Here is a 22,907-nt window from a genome sequence, read left to right as displayed (position 1 = left end):
CCTGAAACCCAAAGCTGAGACAGATTTCAGATTAGCATGTGCTCCAATATTTTTCCAAAGGGGACATTCCTCTTTGTAGACCTACATTTCACCCATGCAGTGATACAGTTGTATATATATACACATGCTGTGCCTAGTGCCCTCCAACTGAACCACAGTGCATAGTTCAGGAGATTCAGACAATAACCATCTGCCTTACACAGATGGGATCAGGTAAAATGAATTCCCAAATTCTTCTAACCCTAAATACAAACTAAAGAGAGAAGCACATCTGAATACACAAAGTTCATTTTTATAAAAATGTAAAACAAATAGTGAATCATTCCAAGATTATACATTTCATTTCTCAGCATATAAATGAGGAATATTCACTCTGGGCTATTCATATATTTTACTTTTAACAAACATCCATATGTCAAGTAGACCTTCCACACTCTTCCCTGCTGGAGTTTTCTTCTTTCAACTTAGTAGGAAACATTTGTGATCTTTATTCCACCAAATAAATCTAAGAAATATATTTTGCTCAAGGCCTCTATTTTTTAATTTCAGAGAAACAAATCAATTCATGGTTCAGGCAGTCTTGTTATTAAGACAGCCGTACATCTGTCCAAAAAAACCCAACCCTAATTCATTACACAATTTTATTAAAATATTTTCAGGCTAAGCACTGGCTAATTTCTTTAGTTTTATAACTGTCAACATATGAAACTATTATATAGTGTTCTTCTTTAAAAACATCTTTTTTTCAAATCCAAAATTTTAAACTGGATTTGTACAGAATACGTACAGAGCAATTTGATGATATGGAAAATATTTTGGAGAGAGAGTCCAAAATCCCTTACCTAATGACTTAGCTACCTAGGCCTTACCCAGGTAAAACTCCAATTGACATTACCATCAGCTTTCCCAGAGTAAGGAGTGCTGGATAAGGTCCACAGTCTTTTAGAAATTAATATTCACTTTGCATGTGTTGTGTCAAGATCATACACATTGCCTCATATTTCTTATATGCTACAGCATATCAAGCTGTGCTTTGTTAAAACAAGTCAAATTAATTTAGAAAATACTTCATGAAAACAAGTGTAATTTACTGTGACAATTTCTTGTTGGCTTAAAGAAGTATATTAATTTCTTAATCTGAACAGTAGTTGAACTGAAAAAAATTACTGACTGGTAGAAACTTTTTACCAGTTTGAGAGAGATTTCCTCTATATTCAAGAAGGAACTCGTAACTTCTTTTGAATAGGTGCAATCTTTTAAAAAGGTGTCCACTGTAATCTTCATTTAATTTAAAAGTGATTTAAACAGTACTTTGAGACAAATACTATTTATTTTAAACAAGTACTAAACTGTTTTTCCCTGCACCTTTTAGCCAATATGTAAGCATTCTAGCCTTCCTTCATCAGACTGATGCTTAAAGAGTTATGTTTATATATGGTACACGATCTGTGTAGTTTGGTACATTTGTCATCTTTAACTCATTACCTATTTTATGGAGTCACTAAATTTATTTTTACAGTTTCCTGTTCTGTGTCTTACTTTTCAGGGAGATGTCCCCTTTAATGTATATTTCTGTAGGAGAATGAATTATCTCACTGCATTCTGTGATCTCTTAGTTCATACAATAAGATGCAGACAATAAAATGCCTCTTTTTTCTATCTGCCAGTCATCCACAATACCGACCTAGCCAGCTTAAAATCATGGAAAAGGCCCTTTTTTAAAATTTGTGGTGTGACACAGGGCATTGTACCAGAAATTGAAAAGAAGAAAGCCTTTTTAATTCACAGATAATGAAATGGTAGTGCTTTTTAATGACCTAGTGGCTACATATTCCCTGTTCATTGAACCATCCAAATTTACATTGACCTAGAGAAATATACATTTGGTCAAATATTAGACATGTTCTTAATAGACTTTCCCTTTGGAGCCCACATTTCTGATTCAAAGAAGAAATGTGTTCATACAACACATAAAGCATATTATGTATCTTAGGACTGAGGCATTGTCATGTGTTGGAAAAAACAGTGCAAGACCTGTCTGCTCTGTAAGTCTCACTCAAGTTAATTCTGTTAGTTCATTATTTTAATGAGTACTAAAACCCATACAAAATGCAAATAGAAAAAATGTTCTTTAATTATTTTAATTGGCAGCTACCCAGATAATGGAAATGAACACCAAGAGACAAATTCTGCCTTTAGTTACATGCTCACAACCTCACTGCAGGATTTTAAGGGTTTCTCTTAAAAATAAAAAAAGAATAGTGTTTGTACCACATGATCTTCAAATTTAAAAATGTAATGTGTTCTCAGATTTAGCACTGTCCTGAGCTCGAAGGAACATGGCTACTAAATAATTTGACAAAAAAATGCAACGTAGGTTTATGAATTGCACTTTTATTCTGCCTTCATCCACTGGCTGGTATTGGAAGTATGAGTTGGTAGAATACTGAGCTACAGGAGGCACAAAAAGATAAGAACATAATAATGGCCAGAATGATTCAGACCAATGGTCCATCTAGGCCAGTGCTCTGTCTTACAACATTGACTGATGCCAGATGCTTCAGTGGGAATGAACAGAACAGACAATCATTGTAACCACTCCAGTAGCTTCAATGAAGTTACATCAGTTTTGAATTTGCCCTACTGTGTGTGTGCGTATTTTTTTAAAAATAAGCCAAAGAAAAGCAAAAAACAAAACAAAACAAAAAGCCATACAGATTTAAAAAAAAGAAATTTCACCTCAAAAAATAAGATTCTAGGGTTCTATGTGTCACTCTGAAGCCTGGTATGTCTGTAGAGTCACTGTGAAGCTAAGGAAACAGCTCTAAGCGTGGTTGAGGGCTCTGTTTGTTCAGTGTACCACCAGATTGAATTGTCACTGGGTTTTTCGATCCATTACCATCCAATTTTTAAAGTTCTCAGTCATTCCTTCTTATGAATTACACCTATGCAGTTGACGTTGATGTAGCCCCGTTTCAAACAGGACTGCGTTTACACACTCTACATAGCTTGTAGAGCAAACCAATAGGGTCTAGAAGGGGCAGTTAGAGCACAGCTGTTTAGAACGCTCTACTATTCACACTCTCCCAGTCCAGGCTCAGAGTCCAGGGAGCAGCTTTCACATGCCCCTGTGCAACTGGCACTGAATCCATGGCCCAGGTAAGTTACTCAGAGGATCAGGCTATTTTTTTTCACCCCCCTGCTATGGCCCACTTGCCCCAAAGTTTGCCAACTACCACTGCAAGCAGCACACACGACCCCATCCATACATAGCCCTTTTCCACAGCACATATCCCTGCACAAATCAACACAACTCTCGCAGCACAACAACATCAGCACACACAATCACCCCAAATATCATACTGTAGCCTAGAATGTGTGAGTCAGTGTGAAGAGATGGAAACAGCTCTGAGGATGGTTGACAGTTCTTTTTCTTTAGAATATCACCAGATTCAATCGTCACTTGGATTCACGGTCTGTTACTGTCTCATTTTTAAGTTCTTAGTTATTTTTGGCTTTTTCTCACACATGATTTTACAAATTATACCTTTGCAACAGCATAGTCTTTCAGCTACTAATGTGTGTGTGTTTGTGTTCATCTCTTGTTTCAGTAGTGATCCAACACCCAGAGTTACAAGTTTCTATCTTTATAATTTCTTAATTCTTCATATAACAATATGCCTTCTAAAGTTCTTAGTGTAAGAAAAAGGTGATTGTCAAAACCAGCTGTACTTTCATACACTGCTGAGTTACCTCAGCTTATGCTTCTGAAGTTCTTTAGAAAGTGAAAATCTGGAGGTCTATTTTAGTAGAGAGCTATGAAACACGACCTAAACATAACCAGTCCTCTTGGGAGTGTGATTACAGCAATAAATTTCTATGTTCCACAACAGATGGTTATGCCACATGAAGAAAGTAAAATCTATCAAGCTCTATAAAATGAAAAGAAAAAGAAATTTCTGCTCCCACATCTAATTAAGTGTCTTTTAGTTTGCCGTTGTACATGTGGTAACGTAGACATTCTGTATGAGTACCGTGACATCAGTTTTAGTCTCCTCTGTCTCAGACTGGTTGCTATAAATCAGTCCAGGCTATAAGTAATGTTGAAGGAGCTAAATGTTCAGAATTTGTATCTGTCTTTTTTATTAGCTAGCCTAGAGTAAACTGGGGGCTATCGTTCAATGTCAGGTTCAATGCCCAATGACCCAATAGGTTAAAATTGTGGCAACCACAAATCAAGGACATAATGAAGTCTAAGAAGTGGTCTATGCTGATTTATTAGAACATCTGTCTGACTATAGACAATCTAGTACTGCTCTTGCATAGCATGAGTTATTCCCATGATCCTTAGCAGATCACAGATTTTTCCTTTTTAAATCTGTAATAAAGCATTCAAGATAGTCTATCAAAAACAAAGAGGATTTTTCATTGTATTCATTGTCATTCTTAAGTTTTTATCTCAATGGTACTCTGTAAATAATAATAAAAAGAAAGTGCTGACTTTAACTCTGCAAAGAACATTCAGTTTTCAGGATGTAGCTGAATGTCAGTTCACCGTTCAATAAAGTCCTCATATAGTTGCTGGTTTTCAAGGAGTTTTTCCATTTTCTTTATTCTATTTTTCATTTCCATTTATTCACCATATTGTTGTTCAGATATAATGCTACTATTAACCTTTATTCTTATTCAAATGCAGTTTACTGAATACTGTAATTTTACATGAAAACCCTTATTTCTTCTGATATAATAATTCAATTTTAAAATAAATTGGGAACTTAATGTCCACAAACTTTTGTATTCTAGCTTTAAATTACACTAAAATCATGTCAGAAATGTTATTTTAATCCAATCTTATATCGCAGAGGACAGGAGCATTCATCAGAGCTATATCAAGTAATGTGCAACCTTTTTGAGCACACAGGGTTTTCAACTGAAAAATCATAGGAACTTAATTACTCCTTCCCTGAGGTTAGATCTGAGGTGAATTACTTTAACCTATTTGAGAAGATTAAATTCTACTTGTCTGCAAACTTAATGGAGGACTTCTCACATTCATGAACCTTCTATAAGCAGAAAGAAAAAATAATCAAATATTGCATACAAAAATATATAGATGGTGAATATTGCATCTGTTTCATCCTTGGTATAATTCCAGTGGCTTCACAGTACAGTTACTTCAGATATGAATTTGGCACTTATACTTATAAAAATGTGAGATAATGGATGCTCAAAAACTATACAGCAAACACAGCCTACAAAGTGTTTTCCTATAGATACTTAGTTATCACATCATGTGTAACAACTACAAATCTACATAAATAAAAAAATCTGGTGTAGTTTCATAAAATAATAAAAATCTGATCAAATAACGTACCCACTTATAGAAGCAATGAGTCACCTAAAGTTAAATAGGATTTGTGAATTTCTTGCTTAGACATACAAAAAAATTCAGAGGAAAAGCCTTTTGGGATGTTTGTACCATTTGTTATCAGGGAAGCCCTAAGACAACCAGCAGAGGACAATGCTTCAGAAACAGTGGTACAGCACCAGAAACATTCATGTTGCAAGTTGTCATTTTTATGAATGACATTTCAATAACTTTAGAGCGATGCAAAAAATGCACAGTAGTATGGCTTACATAATGGGGACAGCCTATATGGTATCTGGCATCACTGTAAAACATCCAAATAAAGCTATCCAATCAAATTGCAGGCACACACAGATAAAATGTATTTATAATAGAATAGCCACTTTATTGCAAAGGAGCTGGGAGAACTGATAACTTATTAGTGGAGAACATTTTTTAAGGCAGACATACAGGGGAATTTTCAAAGTTCTCCTGCATCCAACTTGCCTAAGCACACAGAGTTTGATGGGATTTTCAAGTGCTTATGCAAATTTCTCAGTTGATCAAGGTGGAGTAGAAATCCCCACTGGATATACATTAGCTTATGTAAATCATCACTTTATAGATATGCAAATTGGGTCTGGACATCAGGATCGATGTGAAAGCAGGAGATACGGAAAATACTTACTAGACCATCAAGACTGCTTCCTTTTCATTACAGAGACAAGGGTGTGTGTGTGAAGTAATGTCTTTTATTGGACCAATTTCTGTTGCTGAGAGAGATAAGCTTTCATTGCAGCAGGATTATTAACCATTGCTAGTTTGGGTTTTAAAACTCTGAATATCCTATGTTGCCATGTTATTACCACTTCATGGTCAGTTACATTACTCCTTTCACATTTCATTTGAAAGCTACTTCTATATTCAAGGATACCAAACTGTCTGGTAAACTGATTCCAGTGAAATTGACAATAATTCTAAGCAGAGATAGGCATAGCAAATGATTAGAAAACAGAGTATTTTCACACACAAGGAGACCTGCAGACATATTTAACAATCCTGATTGACAAAGGCTATGATTCTGCTTCTAGAGTGATGACTTTCTGTGTGATACACTGAGTTATTTCATCTGCAGTTAAAACTCATGTGAGAATTTAATATTTGGGGGTGAGTATTTTTGGGTTACATCTCAACAGAAGTGCAGATTTGGAAGTTCAACACCTGTCCATCTTCTCTAAAGTCAGCAGCAAAAACTATGGAATATTGTATCTCTTCCAAAACAAATATATATATAAATTGCACTTGCCTCCATAGGTTCCAGCGTTGCTCTTCTAGTTGAGTCACTAAATGCTCTATGTATTTATTTGAGTCCATATATTCCTAAAAAGAAAAGGATCAAAATATTTGCTAATGTTTGTAAAATGTTGTCTAACAGAGATATTCTGTGAGGGTGAAGTTCAATTAGGGCCCAATGGAATCCTACAACACACAAAACTTACAATGACATAAAAACCAACATTAATGGAGGCTTATATTCAGACCAGAAGAACGATCTATAAAGCCAATTGTTAAATGCAGAAATTACGGGGGAAGATGCACAGGTGCCTTGATAGGCCATGGTACATAACAGCATGCCCAGAATTCTCCTCCAAGTTTCTTGGTGGTAGGTTTTTGGTGGAGATCAGACTTGGAATGGATAATATTTTCTCTTCAGGTCTTAGGGTTTCTGGCATATTTCTATGGCTGCTGGGCAACCATGATTTGACCCAAATGTTTATTTTGTTGCTTGCATGACCTCAGTTTGGAAAAATATTACCTGAATTTGGATATCAAGCCAATTCAGCGCCAGCATCTATTTTCAGTTCAACTCTTTCAGGTGCAATAACAGTGTGATATTATCAGCGACATGAAAGCTACTGTACTTTTAGTCAGATGGAATTATTTTTCTATGGCTGAAATACTGTTTGTTTTATTTCTCTAAAGAACATTTACTTCAGCAATAGAAAAATAACTTTTCAGGATGAAAGTAACTATCGAGTGATATTTCAGAAAGATCCCACAGAATAACATATAGCATAATATGTTGTGATACTATGACACTGGGTTCAGTACACCCATAGTACTTTTAATCTGACAGACTATCAACAATGTGACTCTCTGGCAATATCTAATGAAAATAGAATGTGTTTTAAACTTTATATTGTAAAACAAACAGATGAGACCGTAATACAAAAAAAATTTCATCTTGGTTTCTGGAGAGAAAAGTTCTTCTTTGCATGGACTCATTAGAAAGCCCCATCATGGACTATATCCTTGTGCACTATGGTTGCTTATCTAGTATTATTTACTTCGTGTGCATGTTGCTTAATGACTGGTCTTTGTTCAACCATTTATCTTCATAATTCAGGAATGGAAGGTGGTATTATAATGGGGATATTATTCCATCTCTCCGCAAGGTGATGATAAATGTCACAAGAACTCAGCCATCATATTTTACATCTACAATGTAGTTTTTTATTTTCCAAGACTGAAATTGTTCTAAGCAATTGTGTAACATTATAGGACTTAGCATTGGGTGAGAATAGATGGTTCTCAGAAATGCAACTAAACTTTTAATAACTTATAGATTTAAATAACAACAAAAGAAATAAATTAAGCTAGAAACTATCCAATAGTAACAGCTCTATATATAGAATTACAGAGATGTAAGTATAGCAGTAGTTATCCACAAACACCTATTTCTGCTAGTGAAAAACTGAGTTGCATACCAGCAAAAAGATAATCATAATGTGATTAACAAAATAAATTTTGCATACACCACTGTAAAATTTTAACTGCAATTATGTCTATGGTAAAGAAGGTTTCTTCAGTTGCACCTCTGGGCAACACTATGTTCAGGTCAATTGGAATAGTATTATTGGCAGGATTTCTACAATGAGGATATTATGAAATGTTCTAACATATGTTTCTGCCCATAGTAATTAGGTTGCTGTTCTAATAAAAAGCTACCACACTTGCTCTTCAGAGGTTACCCTGGTTGATTGAACAACAAAAATTTATTTTATAGAAATTTTCTGAAGTAGATAATAGTAGATACCTGTTCCATGCCTAGAAAATGTATGCAAATGGAAATCATCTCAGTAATATTTTGTTGAAATTTGGCATTGTTTGTAATGAACTGAATATTGTGAAACTTTCCAATAGTTTCCTTAGCTTTCCCAAATCCTCAAATTCTACCCCCAGTAGTAGATTCCAAATATAAGAACAGATTGTGCAGTCCTTACTTAACCAAAACTCCCCTTGAACCAGATTTTGTGCTCTGTTACAATAATATAAAATTCCATCAACTTCAGTGGTGTTATTCTGGCATTTTAAATCACTGCAATGGAAAACAGAACCTGACCCATTGGCTTTATCTTGGGCCTATACAGTGTCTGTTTTAATAGACTGAGTTAAATTTTACATTAAGTACAGTCATATGTAAATTAGATAGTGAGCTTTTCTGAAGCCAAACAGAAAAAAGTCATTGTGAAGAATGAGTATGTTATGGCTTAGAAAAGCTACAATATGCAATCACATAATGATGACTACTCGTGGTACCTGGTAATGAATAGCTTTTAGTATATCACATCTAGCAGAAATTAGTATTAATAACCCCTTTATATCTTATTTTATTGTAATATTAATCACTCCTGGTTTATACTTCAGTGCACTTTGCCCTGCAGCCAAGAAGAGAATCAATAGTTTTATTACACACAATTCTACTGCAATAATGTGAAAAGTTAATTTTGTAGCAATTTTTGTGAAAAATATGGTCAAGGGCACAAAGTCAATTGGGAAAAAGGAAGTATATATTTATTTTGTATATTTCCTGCCTTAATGTCAAGTTCTTCCCATGGCAACCCTGAAAAATGATTCAATTTCTACTTAGAGGTCTGAAAGCCTACAGCAGGTGATTTGTCAGTATGGCATGAAGATCCAGCACAACTCACATATAAATGTTGTGGTTATCAGAAACATCCCATCTGTGCTGTGGCTAAAAGGTATGACACAATGATTTGCTATTTCAAAAGCTCAAGTACTGTACTTTCAAACCTAGTTTCCCCACTTTTTCTACCTGCACATGTGACAGCAGTTGGATTTGGCCACCATCTAATACTAATCCATCTAACACCCCTGACCTGCTCTGGGATAGCAGTAAGAGTCAGCCTTTAAAAAGGTTTCCCTTGAAAGGGAATCATTTTCAAATGCCATAATCTATTCATGCAGTGCAGTTGTAGCTGTGCCAGTCCCAGGTTATTAGAGAGACAAGGTGGGTGAGGTATTATCTTTTATTAGACCAACTTCTGTTGGTGAGAGAGACAAGCTTTTGAACCACACAGAGCTCTTCTTCAGGTCTGAGAAAGGTACTCTGAGCATTACAGAGAAATGCAAGGCAAAAGAGATTATTAGATTTATGGTTTATTAGAACAATATGTAACCCCTTCTTTTTGTCCTATGACTGCAGACATGTTAATGGGCCACTCTACCTTGAATAGTCCCTTAGAATATGTGCTAACTACTTATGATATACAAATTGTTCTACCTTGCATTTAGCGGTGATGCTTGGAAGTACCTTTCTCAGACCTGAAGAAGAGCTCTGTGTGGCTTGAAAGCTTCTCTCTCTCACAAACAGAAGTTGGTCTAATAAAAGATGTTACCTCACCCACCTTGTCTCTCTAATGATTTATTCATGACATGCCAAACAACTATTTCATTTGTGACCATAATAGGTTAAATTTTGCTGTCCTCAAGAAAAGCCCATATGAACTTACATGGAAATATTGCCCAAGAAAGAACTATATAATAGGACCTGGTTTCAGTAATAAAAGTACAAATAAACAAGGTGGGAAGAATAAAACCTGATCAGGAGACCAAGGATATTTACCGAGTCTCTGAGACATTAATACAGTACCTACCTTCTAATAAGAGACACTTAAACAAGAGAAGCTTGAAGCAACTGATTTATCAAATGATGAACAGCCTAATTCAGTGTCCGTAAATGCCTGATCCAAAGCCCATTGAAGTCAATGGAAAGATGCCCATTGATTTCAATGGGGTTTGGATCAGGTGTGATGCTGGCTGGCCAGGTGCCAGAGCTTGCCCATGTTGCAGGCATTAGCTAAGAACTAATAAACTTGTAATTAGAGACCAGACCAGTTCACCTGCATGTTAGTTTTGCTCAAAATAGGTATTAGTTTTACAAGAATGCATTAAGTGTTTAGACTCTATGAAATGCTTGTAAGTTGCTGCAGGCTGTAATCTCACTTGCAATATCTGTATTCCATGCTATAAGGAAATATATAAGTTTTGCTTTATAGTTTTGAAAATGTTTGCTTTGAACTTGTGAACTCATGCATGGGAATAGTCCCCTCCATGCCAGCCTCATCCAGAAGGACAATCAAAATCAGATGGGCCATCAAGGAACATCGAAATACAAAGGATTGGTAATGGTCCTACCTGCACCTGGGAAATGCTCTGTGCAAGGGAGCTCATCCTGTGGGCTTGGAAGCTGAATGAAGGAAATAAAACGAAGCCACAAGAAAATGTTCTATCTTTTTGGCTGTTTGAACTCTGAGGGTATTTCTACACAGCAATAGAAGCCCAGGCTTAGTGGGACATAAGTCACCCTGGGCTTGAGCATCTACATTGTATTTTAACCTTAGATAAGAATTTTCTGACTAATGCTCTAACCTAGGGCTCTGATGTCCACACTGCAGCATGCAGACCCAAGTCAAAGTAACTATATCCCAGAATCCCTAGCACTCCCAGAGGGGGACATGGAGCAGAGAACCCCAGAGAGCACCCACTGCTCCTCAAAGGCATTCAGGGAGCCAGTGGACGCGGCCTAGAGGAACTCTGTCCCACTTGTGACTCAGGGAGGAGCAGAAATAGGCCCCACAGTCACAAAGCACCTCCCCATCCAGGTTCCTCCTTCTGGTATGGTGGACGGCCACCTTGGCCAGCGCCAGGAGAAGGTTAATGAGGAGGTCTCGCAATTTTGTGGGGGAACAAATGGAGTGTGCATAAGCAGGAGATGTGGGGAAAAGTGCCACCAAAACCAGAGGAGGAGGTGCTGGAGGAGTCAGAAAAGGGGCTGCAGCCTGGGGCACTCAAGGTAGATGTGCTCCAGGGTCTCCCTCTCACTGCAGAAGGGGCAAGTGTCGGGGGACGTGGTGAACTGAGCCAGGTACACGTCCATGTTCATGTAATATCCCTGGCGGGCCATGGGACCAGGGTGTAATACAGACTGGCCTACTGGGGCTCATGCCACTTGGTGTTGGGGCAGGACATGAGGATGTAGAGCATGAGTGTGTACAGATGTTCGTAGGTGTGGTTCAGAGGTGGGCTTGCTGCAGGTTGTGCAACTGGCTCAGGTGGAGAGGCTCATGGGGCAGAGGTCCGATGATGAGATCCGGAAGGCCGGGGGTAAGGGGTGGGCAGGGAACACCCTCCCACAGGGCCCGCTCGAGGAAAGCATGAGAGATGGTTGGTAAAGGCTGCTCTCACCTCCTGGAGTACATGCGGAGACACACAAGGGATGGAGAGCCCCATGCACTGGCCGAGCACCATGGGTCTACCCAGTCCCTCTGGCTGTAGTCCAGGAGGTGGACTTGGTGGTGACTGCCAGGACCAACCTCTAGTGCTCCGAGGGGATTTGCAAGGAGGTCCTCCCTGTCAACAGCCGTCATGGATCTGGTCACCAAGACTAGCTTCCAGATCCTGAGGAGGTCCTGGTAAAAGACCAGCAGCTCAGCCAGGTCTCGTGGGAGACCCCTCGTATGGATGTAGAAGAGCTGCTGGTCATATCAGAGCCCTTGGAGGTGGCAGAGGAAAGCATGCATCAGCACACTTCATGCCGGACTACCTGCATGATAAAGGAGTCTCTGCAAGGCCTGGAGGCAGAAGACATGGACCTGACTGCAGAAGAAGAGCAGGCCTTGTCCCCACTGCTTCAGGGGAAGGCTCAGGACTCCTGCAGTGACCCACTGCAGCCCTAGCCAGAAGAACTCCCAAAACCTGGGCTGGGCTAAGGATGTTGCACAGTGTCAGAGCATGGACAGGACCAATTGGTAAAGCACCAGCACTCTTCCCCGCAGGGAAAGGCACTGGAGCAGTCTCATCCACCTCCGCAGTTGCTCAGCCATCCTGGCCTCCAAATCATATCACTACTCCAATGGGGAGGGACGGGTAGCGGAAAGGTAGATGCCCAGATAGAACAGGGAGCCTGTGTTCTGCCATATGGCCTGGAGCACAGGTGGGAGGGACCCTCTTGATGCGGGCAGAGCAGCCTGCGGAATAGATGGTTTGGCAGGCCTCTACCCATGCCAGCGCAACAGCTGAGCGAGCAGCCTTGCTTTGGCTGTGAATTTACCTCACAAATGGAACTATTCATGCTAAAAGTTAAGCCCGTGCTTAAGTGGTTTGCTAGAGTAGAGCCAGTTGGCTCTGGCCAATGTCACAGTTGGGTTGAGCCATCCCACTCCATCAGGAACTCTGCCATTCAGAGACAATCTGGCCCAGCTACACTCTTTAAGGTAGTGCAGTGTGTATTTCAGCTGTGACAAGCCAGCTCTGCTCACCAGTGAAGGAGGGGACAAGGCCATAACACCTTCTCCTCTACTGCTTCCTAACCCTCCTGTTGTGGATAATCTCAATTCCAGTTATTGCCCTGGGCACCCATTTGAGCACAAGAACTAAAAACTGTGACTGTCCCCTGTAGGGGGCCTTCAGGCATGGTGCTATCACTGCCTTCCAGAGCAGCCCTAAGCTAGGTCAGAATGGCCCCTCCATCAATAACTCTACCAGGAGCTTAAGTCGTGCAGAGGGCCTTATGTTGGTACTGTGCACCATGGTGAATTTCATCCAGTTACATTGCTTTTTAAACCAACTAGGATAACTTCATGGTCGATCCAGACCTATATGCTTCCAGGTATACGATGTTTGTCACCTGGATGTGGGAAAGTTACATAATCAACAATTGGCCAGATGCTTGGTGGCTTCATTTTCCTCTGACCTGTCAGAGATAGTCCATTATCAAAGACATGGTCCTGCACTAGACAGACCAGTGGCCTGTTCTAATGCGGCAAATCCTAAAAGTCCTATTTTCCTAGGGAAACATTTAAAGAACAGTAATAAAAAGTTAGTCAGTAGACTCTGCTAAAACTAGCAACATACAGTAGCAAAACCAGGAGCAGATAGTGACACTGACCTGAGAAATAAAGACCTAAGCTATGATCCCATGTGGGTACCACTAGTTCATCTTCGAAGGACTTTGAAAGGCTGCTCTGGGGTGTAAGCTTTAATTGTGGAAAAAACACTTTTGGAAAATATTATAATTTTAATTAAAAATATTTATTTTTCATTATCATCCTAATACATAAACTTTTGATGGAATAGGCTTTTTCCAACTGTCCTAGAGGAGATTATATATATATTATATGTAGTACATAGCCCTGTCTGAATTGTGTATTTTACATGTGTCCAAATGTTAGGAGAATTGGGGATTTAAGTGAGCTATCTGTTATACAACATTATTCAGCTGTACACTAAAAATAAATCACATGGAAAAAATATAAAGCCTCCTTGTATTAGGTATTTCTGTCACTTTCTTCAACACTGCATCTGGCTAGAATGCCCACCTTTAGTGTTAAGAACAGACAGTTATGGCTAAATGATGCAACTAATGAACTGCTCTTTTCACCAATTTACTGTTTTCCTACTTGATTTCAACATAGTTGTTTCATTGTTAATTTTATTAACAATTAAAACCAACTGCACATTTAAAAATATTTCAATGGAGCAAAAAACTGGCAAGAGTCTTCTTCACATGCTGTGCATTATGAACATTCTAGTGAAAACGGTAATGATGGCTTTAACAAATATGTCGAGCATATTTCTTAATTGTTCAAAATTACTTATGCCTCAGTGCACATTTCATATTAAATCCCAGCTGAAGTGATTAAAACTGATTTACCAACTCTTCTGTAGCCAGTTATTTTCATAAAAATCAGCTGGGTCTCATTTCTGCTGCTGCCTAGTTTTGGCTTTGCACCTACTCCAGTGTCACTATACACATATATGAGAGTAGAGTTTAATACAGCCTGAAAGAAGCATAAGACAGTTAAAGGGACTGATCCTGAAACCCTCAATCACGATGAGTAGACACAGTAAACGCAGTGGAACTACTTACAGAGCTACAACTAAATATGATTTAGGGTTGCAGGACAGAGGCCCAATTCTAAGCTGGGGTAAAATAGTTTAACCTCATTGAAATCAGTGGATTTATGCCATTTTACATCAGCTAAAGGTCAGGTTCTAGGGTAACAAATTGGGCATCTTGCAAGGCAGGAGGCTCAAGCCTGGACTCTTCCTCCCTGGGTTGATGGGGACTGGGCATTTTCTAGAGGCACTTTGCCCTCAGGTGCAGAAGTAATGAGAAAGGTGAGCAGCATATGTCTATGCACTGGCTAATCTAGGAGTGATCATGACAAATTCTGTCCAGCTCTCTCACATGGAAGATAGTTGTTGAAGAATGAACATGTTTTTTGTTAAGGGATAGAGGTTTTTCTTTTCTCCCTCACAGGCCTCTCCTCTAGATATTATGTCTCTGAGATGGACCTTGACATGAGAGGAAAAACCACAGGAGGTAGCTGGACAGCACTGATGTAGGAGTTAGAGGATCTGAAAATGGAGGAGGAGAAAGTAGCCAAAAAGGTTACATAATTTACCAATTTATTCTGCTCACATTCACCAAATTAATTTTTACTTGATGCTTTACACCCTACAAATCCCTTCTTGCCCTCATCCCAATCATCAAAGAGTATGATATTAAAAAAAAGCTTCAGAAAAAGTATCTACACAGGACAGAGTTGCAGAGTTTCTCTACTGGCACTACAGTGTGAAAGAGAGACGCTAAAGAGGGAGAAATGGAAACATTTCAGCATCCCTAAAGGAATCCTGTTGCCATGGCTCATCCAGATGAAAAACACAGGGCCAGATCTTCAGCTGGACTACATAAGCACATCTCTCTTGATGTCAAGACTTAACCTTTTCAATTGTTATTTACTGAGTGCTATAAATTTGCCTGGTGCAGCACAAACATAGAATAATAAAATAAACATGTTGCCTCTAAGAACTTCCCTCTACGAGGGGACCAAGACATTGTTTACGCCTTCCACTGGAGATGTACAGCCCTATTCAAAGTTGTGTAAAGCTTCAAAATTCTGTTTTTTTACTCTTCGATAAAGCTGGGGGACCAGGTAATGGCCACACTGATCCACGCATGTGTCATCTCCAGGCTGCATTATTGTAACTCACTGTAACTGAAGCTGAATGAGAAAACAAAGCACTGACTCCAGCTGGTACAATCGTCTCCATGGCTTAAGCTGTTGTGAACATCGCCTGGATGTGCTCAAATCCCTCCATGGGCTCCTACGTAGCATTTAATGCCAGGATAGTACCTAAATCCTGATTTTCAAACCAACTAATGGATCAACTCCCCACTACATCAAAGACCGAATTTCAGTCTATGAACCATTGTGACAACTGTACTCCTCTGGAATGATGCAGATCAAAAAGCTCACAATAAAGTACATGAGAGCTGAGGACAAAGCATCCTTGGGTCAAGGGTATCTGACCATGGAACAATCTCACATAGGAGATCAGGTGAATTCAGTCTGGCCATCTTTAGGAAATATTGCAAAACTTTCCTCTTTGAGAAAGCCTATAAGTGATATAAGTGATGCTCACAATACAACTCGTCTTCTATTCTCAAACCCCTACCAACTGCCCCCTCCTCAAAAACAAACAAGGAGCTGAGTTTTGACTCCCAAAAAGGGAGAGATGCCACAGACTCCGTAAAGTCAGCTAGGGACTTTGCTCTTGCTATTGATTTAGGTGGAAGGTGCTCAGATACTATGGTGATGGGTGGCAGTATAAAATCCTTAAATGACTGATTAGACAGACAGAACAATTTTAGAACAAGACATATTTGTCGAGTATGTCAGTGGTCCATTTAAGACTGTACATAACTATGCTAATCTGTTTATTTGATGGATTATGGGTGGACACTTTTGCATAGGAAGTGGATATGTAGAAGGGATATGAATGAAAGGAGAAAGCGAGATGAATTCCAAATGGAAGGGATAACAAAGGCCAGTGGGAGGGAAAGGAGGAGGGACAAGAATGGAAAAACTAAATGAAGCTGTCTAGAACTTGGTATTTTTGCTGGCACAAGTATTAACTATTTCAAAAGAAGTTACTGGTCAGCACCCCTTTTGGGCCACAAATCTCCCTGGTGGTAATCACCTGGAGGAGTGGTATCTTTTCCTCTTAAATCTTGAGCAAGTTATTTTGTTTGGCTGCATGAATAAAAAATATGAAGCAAATGCATTTTGTCCTGAAACGACATACACACTGTATTTAATTCAAGATGAAGAGTTGTTTTCTTTCTTTTCCTGAGGATGAAATAAATCAGGGAGAGTATGGCTAATAAGAAAAATACAGAATATTTTGAGCCTTTACTGGAATTAACTGGAGATGGGAAAAAAATGATAGATATAATGCCAGAAAGTTTGAATTCTAAATAAGTTAGCAGTTGGGTGTCAGTAGCCCTATTTAGGAGAACACTGTATCAGATATATATACTGTCAATGTGATTATCAAAACTAGACCACATGAAAATAAACAGTATTGATAGCATCATAACCATGTCTCCTTTATAGAGTGGATATCCCTTTTTCATTATTATTGGAGGTCAAATCTGGACATCCTCTCTCACTTTGTATTCAGTCCTCATTAACTCCCATTGGTATTAATATGAGATTTCACTGAATAAGAACAGAATAATAAGTAAATCAGGATGTAGCCTATTATGAATTAAGTGTAAACACCATTTTTTGGCCCTGATTCTCGGTTATAGACAAGGACTATAAAATGTAATGTAGGTGAGGAAGGAGGCAGCTTTAAGCATTTCCCCTTCATTGGACAGATCCACAGTGTAAGTAAAAACAGCAGTTCTAGGACTCTTTTAACCTGCACCAACTTCCAATGATCTCAAAGGCCATTACAGCAGCCATGGATTGCCGGGGTGAGGGAAGTTCTGGGTGTACTCCTTGTGCCACCAATGGAATGGGGATAGGTGATAGTTAAGAAACTACTTTGCGGTCTGTACAGTACCAGAGGATTCCCTTACCGCAAGGTGGTTCTTTCATGGCCAGTCATGTCAGGCTGAGTATTTTGACTATTTTGTGCCGGAGATGTGGTGCAAAGTGGCCAAACATAGGGAATCTGGTCCTTTGTCTGTATGGGATATCTACATATAGTATAGTCCAGAGTCAACTGAATCTGGCAACACATATTTTTGTTGAATGATCTAAGTTTTTGGAGCTATATAAACACTCAGATATTTCTAAACTGTTAACAACGATGTGTAATTTTAAAAGGGGAGAAACTATCTGACAGAAACCTTTGTATCTTACAGATTTCATGAGTGAAAAGGCAGCCACTGAAACTGAAAGGCTTTTACTAAAGAGCAAAAGCAGACAGTCGAGTAAATAAAAGCTGTATAATAAATACTGTGCAACATTTTTATGAGCTTACACGATATATACATTTTAAATGAAATAATTAGCTATAATCTTTTTTATGTCAATTCTAATTTACATTAACAAACATCACACAGTAAAGGCACTGACACTATAAGAAAATGTCCAGAAATGTTAACAGAGTAATTAAAGGTTTCCATTTTTATGTTGTATTTATCAACTTCTGACTTTACCAGGTAATTACAATTTCTGAACAATTTCTTATTGTTTTTATGAATATAAATCAACCAGAACACACTGAAAGTAGGTGTTGGTTGGAAGCATAAGTATACATATACTTGCATATGACTTATGGAAGTGATGGATTGAAGGAAGCAGGGAGCTATAGCATGGATGGAAAAGCATTCATAGAATCCATTTGAAGGTTTAGTGAAATTCAGTGAAGAGTTTCTGTGGCTGTCACAGATATGGAGTGTTCACTTATCCAGACACTACAGTGCTTCCCCACATATAATCTGTGAATTCAGTCAAAGTAACTGCAACCTATAACTTAAAATTGTCATCCATGTAAACAACAGGTAAATCCCAAACTGGAAATTTTATCCCCTTTCCTTCTCACAACCATGACCATCCTCACATACACATTGGCAATTCCTAGCAGAGTGCTACATTATAGAAATATATTTAAAAACACTCTGTGGGGCCTTCAATGTGAAGCTCACAAAATACTTGAGAAATTTTAAATATGCATCACAACCCCCCTGTGCGGGAGATAAGTGCCATTATGTTATCCATATTAATTGAGGCACAGAGATTTTAAGTGTAACAGAGTGGCAAAGCATGGAAAAAATAGTCAGGATTCCCAACTTTGAACCTCACAGCTCTAATCACTAGATTAGCCTGTTATCTAGCAAAAGCAATACTGATTTTAAAAAAAACAGCTGCAAAGCCATATACAGTAGCTACTGGATGTTTTGGCCTGTCATAAAAACAGAGAAATGGAAGATTAGCAATGAGAGGGCAATGTGAGTGCAGTGGCTGAGGTTTCCTTGACTCCAGACATCCTCCCCTCCACTTCCCTTTTGCTGAGCTGCTGAAAGGAATCTTGCTTTCATTATTTCTTGCCGTCACTCTGTCTTTCTTTTGCCTGTCTGACAGTATGCCCTGCTCTAGCCACAAACCTTTTGATTGGAGAACTGAACTTGTTAAGGCAAGTTTCTGAAGTAACATCTGCTTAACTGTGGCCAGCTCTGCCAGAATGGCTTGCACATGCATAATAGCACTTTAGCAGAGCTACACCTATTTGTAACAGCAGAAAATTTCGCCCCATGTAAGATAATATATATTCTACTATACATATATTATATATAATACACAGAAATGAAAAGTAAAAAAGCAATACAATCTGAAGGGAGTGTCCTAAGAAAACATTTTCTTTACATACTACAGTCTATTGAAAATGGAGCAATCAAATCCTAATAAGTAAAAGAAAATATCACATTTCTTCTTGAATTTATTTTTTTTATTTACACACACACACACACACACACACACACACACACACACACACACACACACACACACACACACACACACACACACACACCCCACGACTTTGGTCCTGCTCTTACTAGAGTCCTACTAGAATACCCCTGATTTAAATGGGAGCGGGACTGGGCTCTGAAGCAAAGGGCCATATTAAATCCACCTGCCCCATGGGTGCTCATGTAGAAGGAAGTCACCTTGTAGAAGGAAGGTGTAAGAAGTACCTCACCTTGTGCCTCTGCATTCCAGCCATACCTTGGAGAGCAGGAACATTCCTTGCTAGCAACCTGGCAGTAGAAGGCACTTTAATATCTGTGGGGAGTTGTTCGATGAAGGTAGAGCCATGTCCCTCCATTCTTTCCTGGCCAACTGAGCTGGCGGGAGATGCGAAGGTATGCAGTAATGTGTGTTTACCCGGCCTTCAAGGAGCTCCAAGAGATATTCTTCCTTCTACAGGAAGATTTACTCCCAGATGTGCCAGAGTTCTTCAATGCACTCAACACAGGCTAGTGACTATAGGATATGACTGAGCCCAAAGAAAGGATCAGCGTTAAAGTGTGGGCCAAATCACACTCTCCTTATTAAGTCAGAATTCCCATTAACTTCAGCGAGAGTTTTAAATGAATAAAACTCAGTAAAGATTACAGGATTGGTCCCTGTTTTATATGTTTCCTACAAATGGAAAAAACACTGCAACCTCTAATGAACTCTCTTACTGATTTATGCATCTGGTTGAGGAAACAAATTTTAATACTCCTTGCAGAACAGTTCTGCAAATCACCAGCTCCAATAGCAACTAGCTTCAGTATAACCAATAAACTAACTCTGGGCTCCAGTTTAAAAAGAGAGAGTTTACCTTTCCAGCATGAGACAATAGAATACACCAGTTAATCTGATCCTCTCTATTCATCAGATTAATTATCAGAAGTCTGGCTAAATATTGTATAGACTAGACAGCATCATTTGGCATCGGCTGAAGATACAATTTAGGACAGATTTATCAAAAGGAAAATGCCAAATCTTAATGGCAAGCTATGACAAGAAAATACAATAAAGTCCCAGCTAGGGAATAAGTCTGAAATTAAAACTGAAATATTTGTGACTACATGCCTATTATACATTTTGGGTCAAACTGTGCTCTTTGTTACACCCTTACAATCCTACTGAAGTCCATGGGTATAACAGAAGGCATTTGATATGTCCCTGGGATACAACTGCATGGGTATTACACAAGACACCCTTCAACAACCTTGCATAAGAGATAGATGTGTTGCAAGTAACCATGTAGGAACACATCTCCACTCTCTATGTGCTTGTGAGCTGACTGTACACCACTTCAAGACAGGCAATTGTGAAGAGTTGCTTTGGTGGTGAGCCAGGAGAGGGACAGCTGGATCAATGCTTACAACGACAATAGATACAATGGCTTGGAATATGTAAGAGGTGCAGCACGGCAGCAGACACTACTATCAGCCGTTAATCAAATGTAATGGTTCGAGAAGAACTACACTGCAGCTTCTCCAGCCTGCCCTCTGGTAGGTTGGGGTAAAGATGAATTTTGCTAAATCTCCCCTAAAACACTTGCAAAAAAGTCAGTTTAAACAGGTTTTACTTGTCATTGTAGAAAAAGTGGAAATGAGTAATTATTCTCTCTGATTTACAGTTAAATAAATCACACAGTTCCCCCCTCACCGCTCGCACATAAGTGTTGTATTTTTAATCATTATCATTATGTAATTTTATATATAAAAAGACCAGTGCATTACCTATCCCCAGTGCAGCCTTGCAGCTTCTACAGTTGGTTTTCATTACACATATTGTGCATGCTGAACAAGTAATAAAAAGTAATAATGTTACACAGATTAAATTAATTTTTTCTGCTATGAAAAATCTTAAACAGAAAATGTTAATTTAGCTCAGCATTCTTTGTACCCACGGGTGTAGTAAGGTATAGGGCTAGTTCACTGTACGAGGAGACCTCCTCTGCTGAAATCATGAAACTACCTATTCATCTCTTAGTAATACCAATGACAACTGTGCAGTCAAATTCCCTGCATACTGAGTTGAAAACACACCCCTAAAAGCTACATGCCTAGGGATACACTTTAAACAGTTATTGCAAAATATTCTGTTTCTTCAAATAAGACTGAACAGTACACAAAGCTGTAGAAAAGGCTTGAAATATCAGAAATACAGGCTTAGATGAGTATTTGTCAGATGACTGCAGTTCAGGATATATGGTGACAACCCAGATTATGCTTACATGCTAGTTTTTCATTTTATAATACATATTGCAAGTGAACATGCCAAAAATATATCTTTACAATAAGTATCCCTTGTACATTATGTCTGAAATACATCAGTATAATACTTACTGTCCATTTCTCTTAAGTATGATCCTTTCAGGCTGCAGAAGATTTAATTCTGACTTAACGTGACTTATTTCAATAGTGAGCAAGCAAGCAGGAGGCAAGGAACGGCAAGCCTTTAGGCTTCCACTAGGCTCGTTCTCATCACTGGATCTGACTCACTGGAAAAAATGCTTGTATAATATTTACCTGAATTACAGCACAAACATTTTAAAGATCTTTATCATGATCAACTGGAAAAACTAGGGCTATAAGTAATGAGTCACGTTACTGAAATGGAGGCTCTATTATAGACTTTGAGAAAGTTTAGCCACTTTAATTGCTCCAGTGGGGAAATACTGTCAGACTTCTCTGTAGAAGTTGTGATTCTCACTTTTCAGAGACGGAGAGGGAAAAAAAGGGACAATTAGAAAACAACAACCCAGAAACTGTTTCACAGTATATCAACCATGCTTCTCAAAGCCTCTTTTTTCACATCAGGGTGATGCCATAGGCTGAGTGTGGGCAAGAGAATTACTACTCAGCTTCACCTTGAAGTCATTTTACTCTTGACCAAACTACTCAGATGATATCACTCCAACATGAAGTAAAACATGGGATGTCTGAAAATGCCACAGTTTTCTTTTGTAGTTTTATTGGCAGAACTTTACAGTAAACATTGTTTTTAAAAAAGATTTTTACTATACTATTTATTGTACATAACCATTCTTTGGATAGTGGTCCATTGTAAGAACCTAACATTTGTAAAGCAACTGTCATGCTTTTGAGCACTCACAAACAATGGAAACAATTTGCATATGTGAGGTCAGTGCACTGTGCTTGATCCACATATGTATCCCATGCATGGATCATGGCCAATATACTGTATGGCCCTCAAAAGATTTGAAGTTCAGATGCATATCCAAATTACATGAATTTTCTAAGGCTTAAATTAGCTTTAGTGAGGCACTCCAAAGTGAAACATACTTTTTTCCAAATATTTCAGAAATGTTTAAAAAAGATTAAAACCTAGAAACAGATGGAGATTTAAACCTTTCCTCTCCCCTCAGAAAACTTGTT

The 22,907-nt window shown here is 38.6% G+C and overlaps 1 protein-coding gene across 1 annotated transcript in view; it reads right to left on the bottom strand.

Moving 5' to 3' along the window:
• The window catches only part of NCKAP5 (NCK associated protein 5), a 567,200-nt gene that overhangs the window by 364,600 nt on the left and 179,693 nt on the right, over nucleotides 1–22,907 (bottom strand). The window contains exon 5 of the mRNA XM_067549546.1: nucleotides 6,650–6,727. Within this exon, the coding sequence (XP_067405647.1) occupies nucleotides 6,650–6,727 (78 nt within the window). The remainder of the gene's footprint in view (nucleotides 1–6,649; nucleotides 6,728–22,907) is intronic.

The sequence above is a fragment of the Emydura macquarii genome, unplaced genomic scaffold, assembly GCF_026122565.2.
Source record: "Emydura macquarii macquarii isolate MOO-44397 ecotype Brisbane River unplaced genomic scaffold, CSIRO-AGI_Emac_v2 contig_1253, whole genome shotgun sequence".
NCBI classification, from domain to species: domain Eukaryota; kingdom Metazoa; phylum Chordata; order Testudines; family Chelidae; genus Emydura; species Emydura macquarii.
Note: the sequence above shows the minus strand (reverse complement) of the source record. Positions and strands in the feature narration are given on the sequence as shown.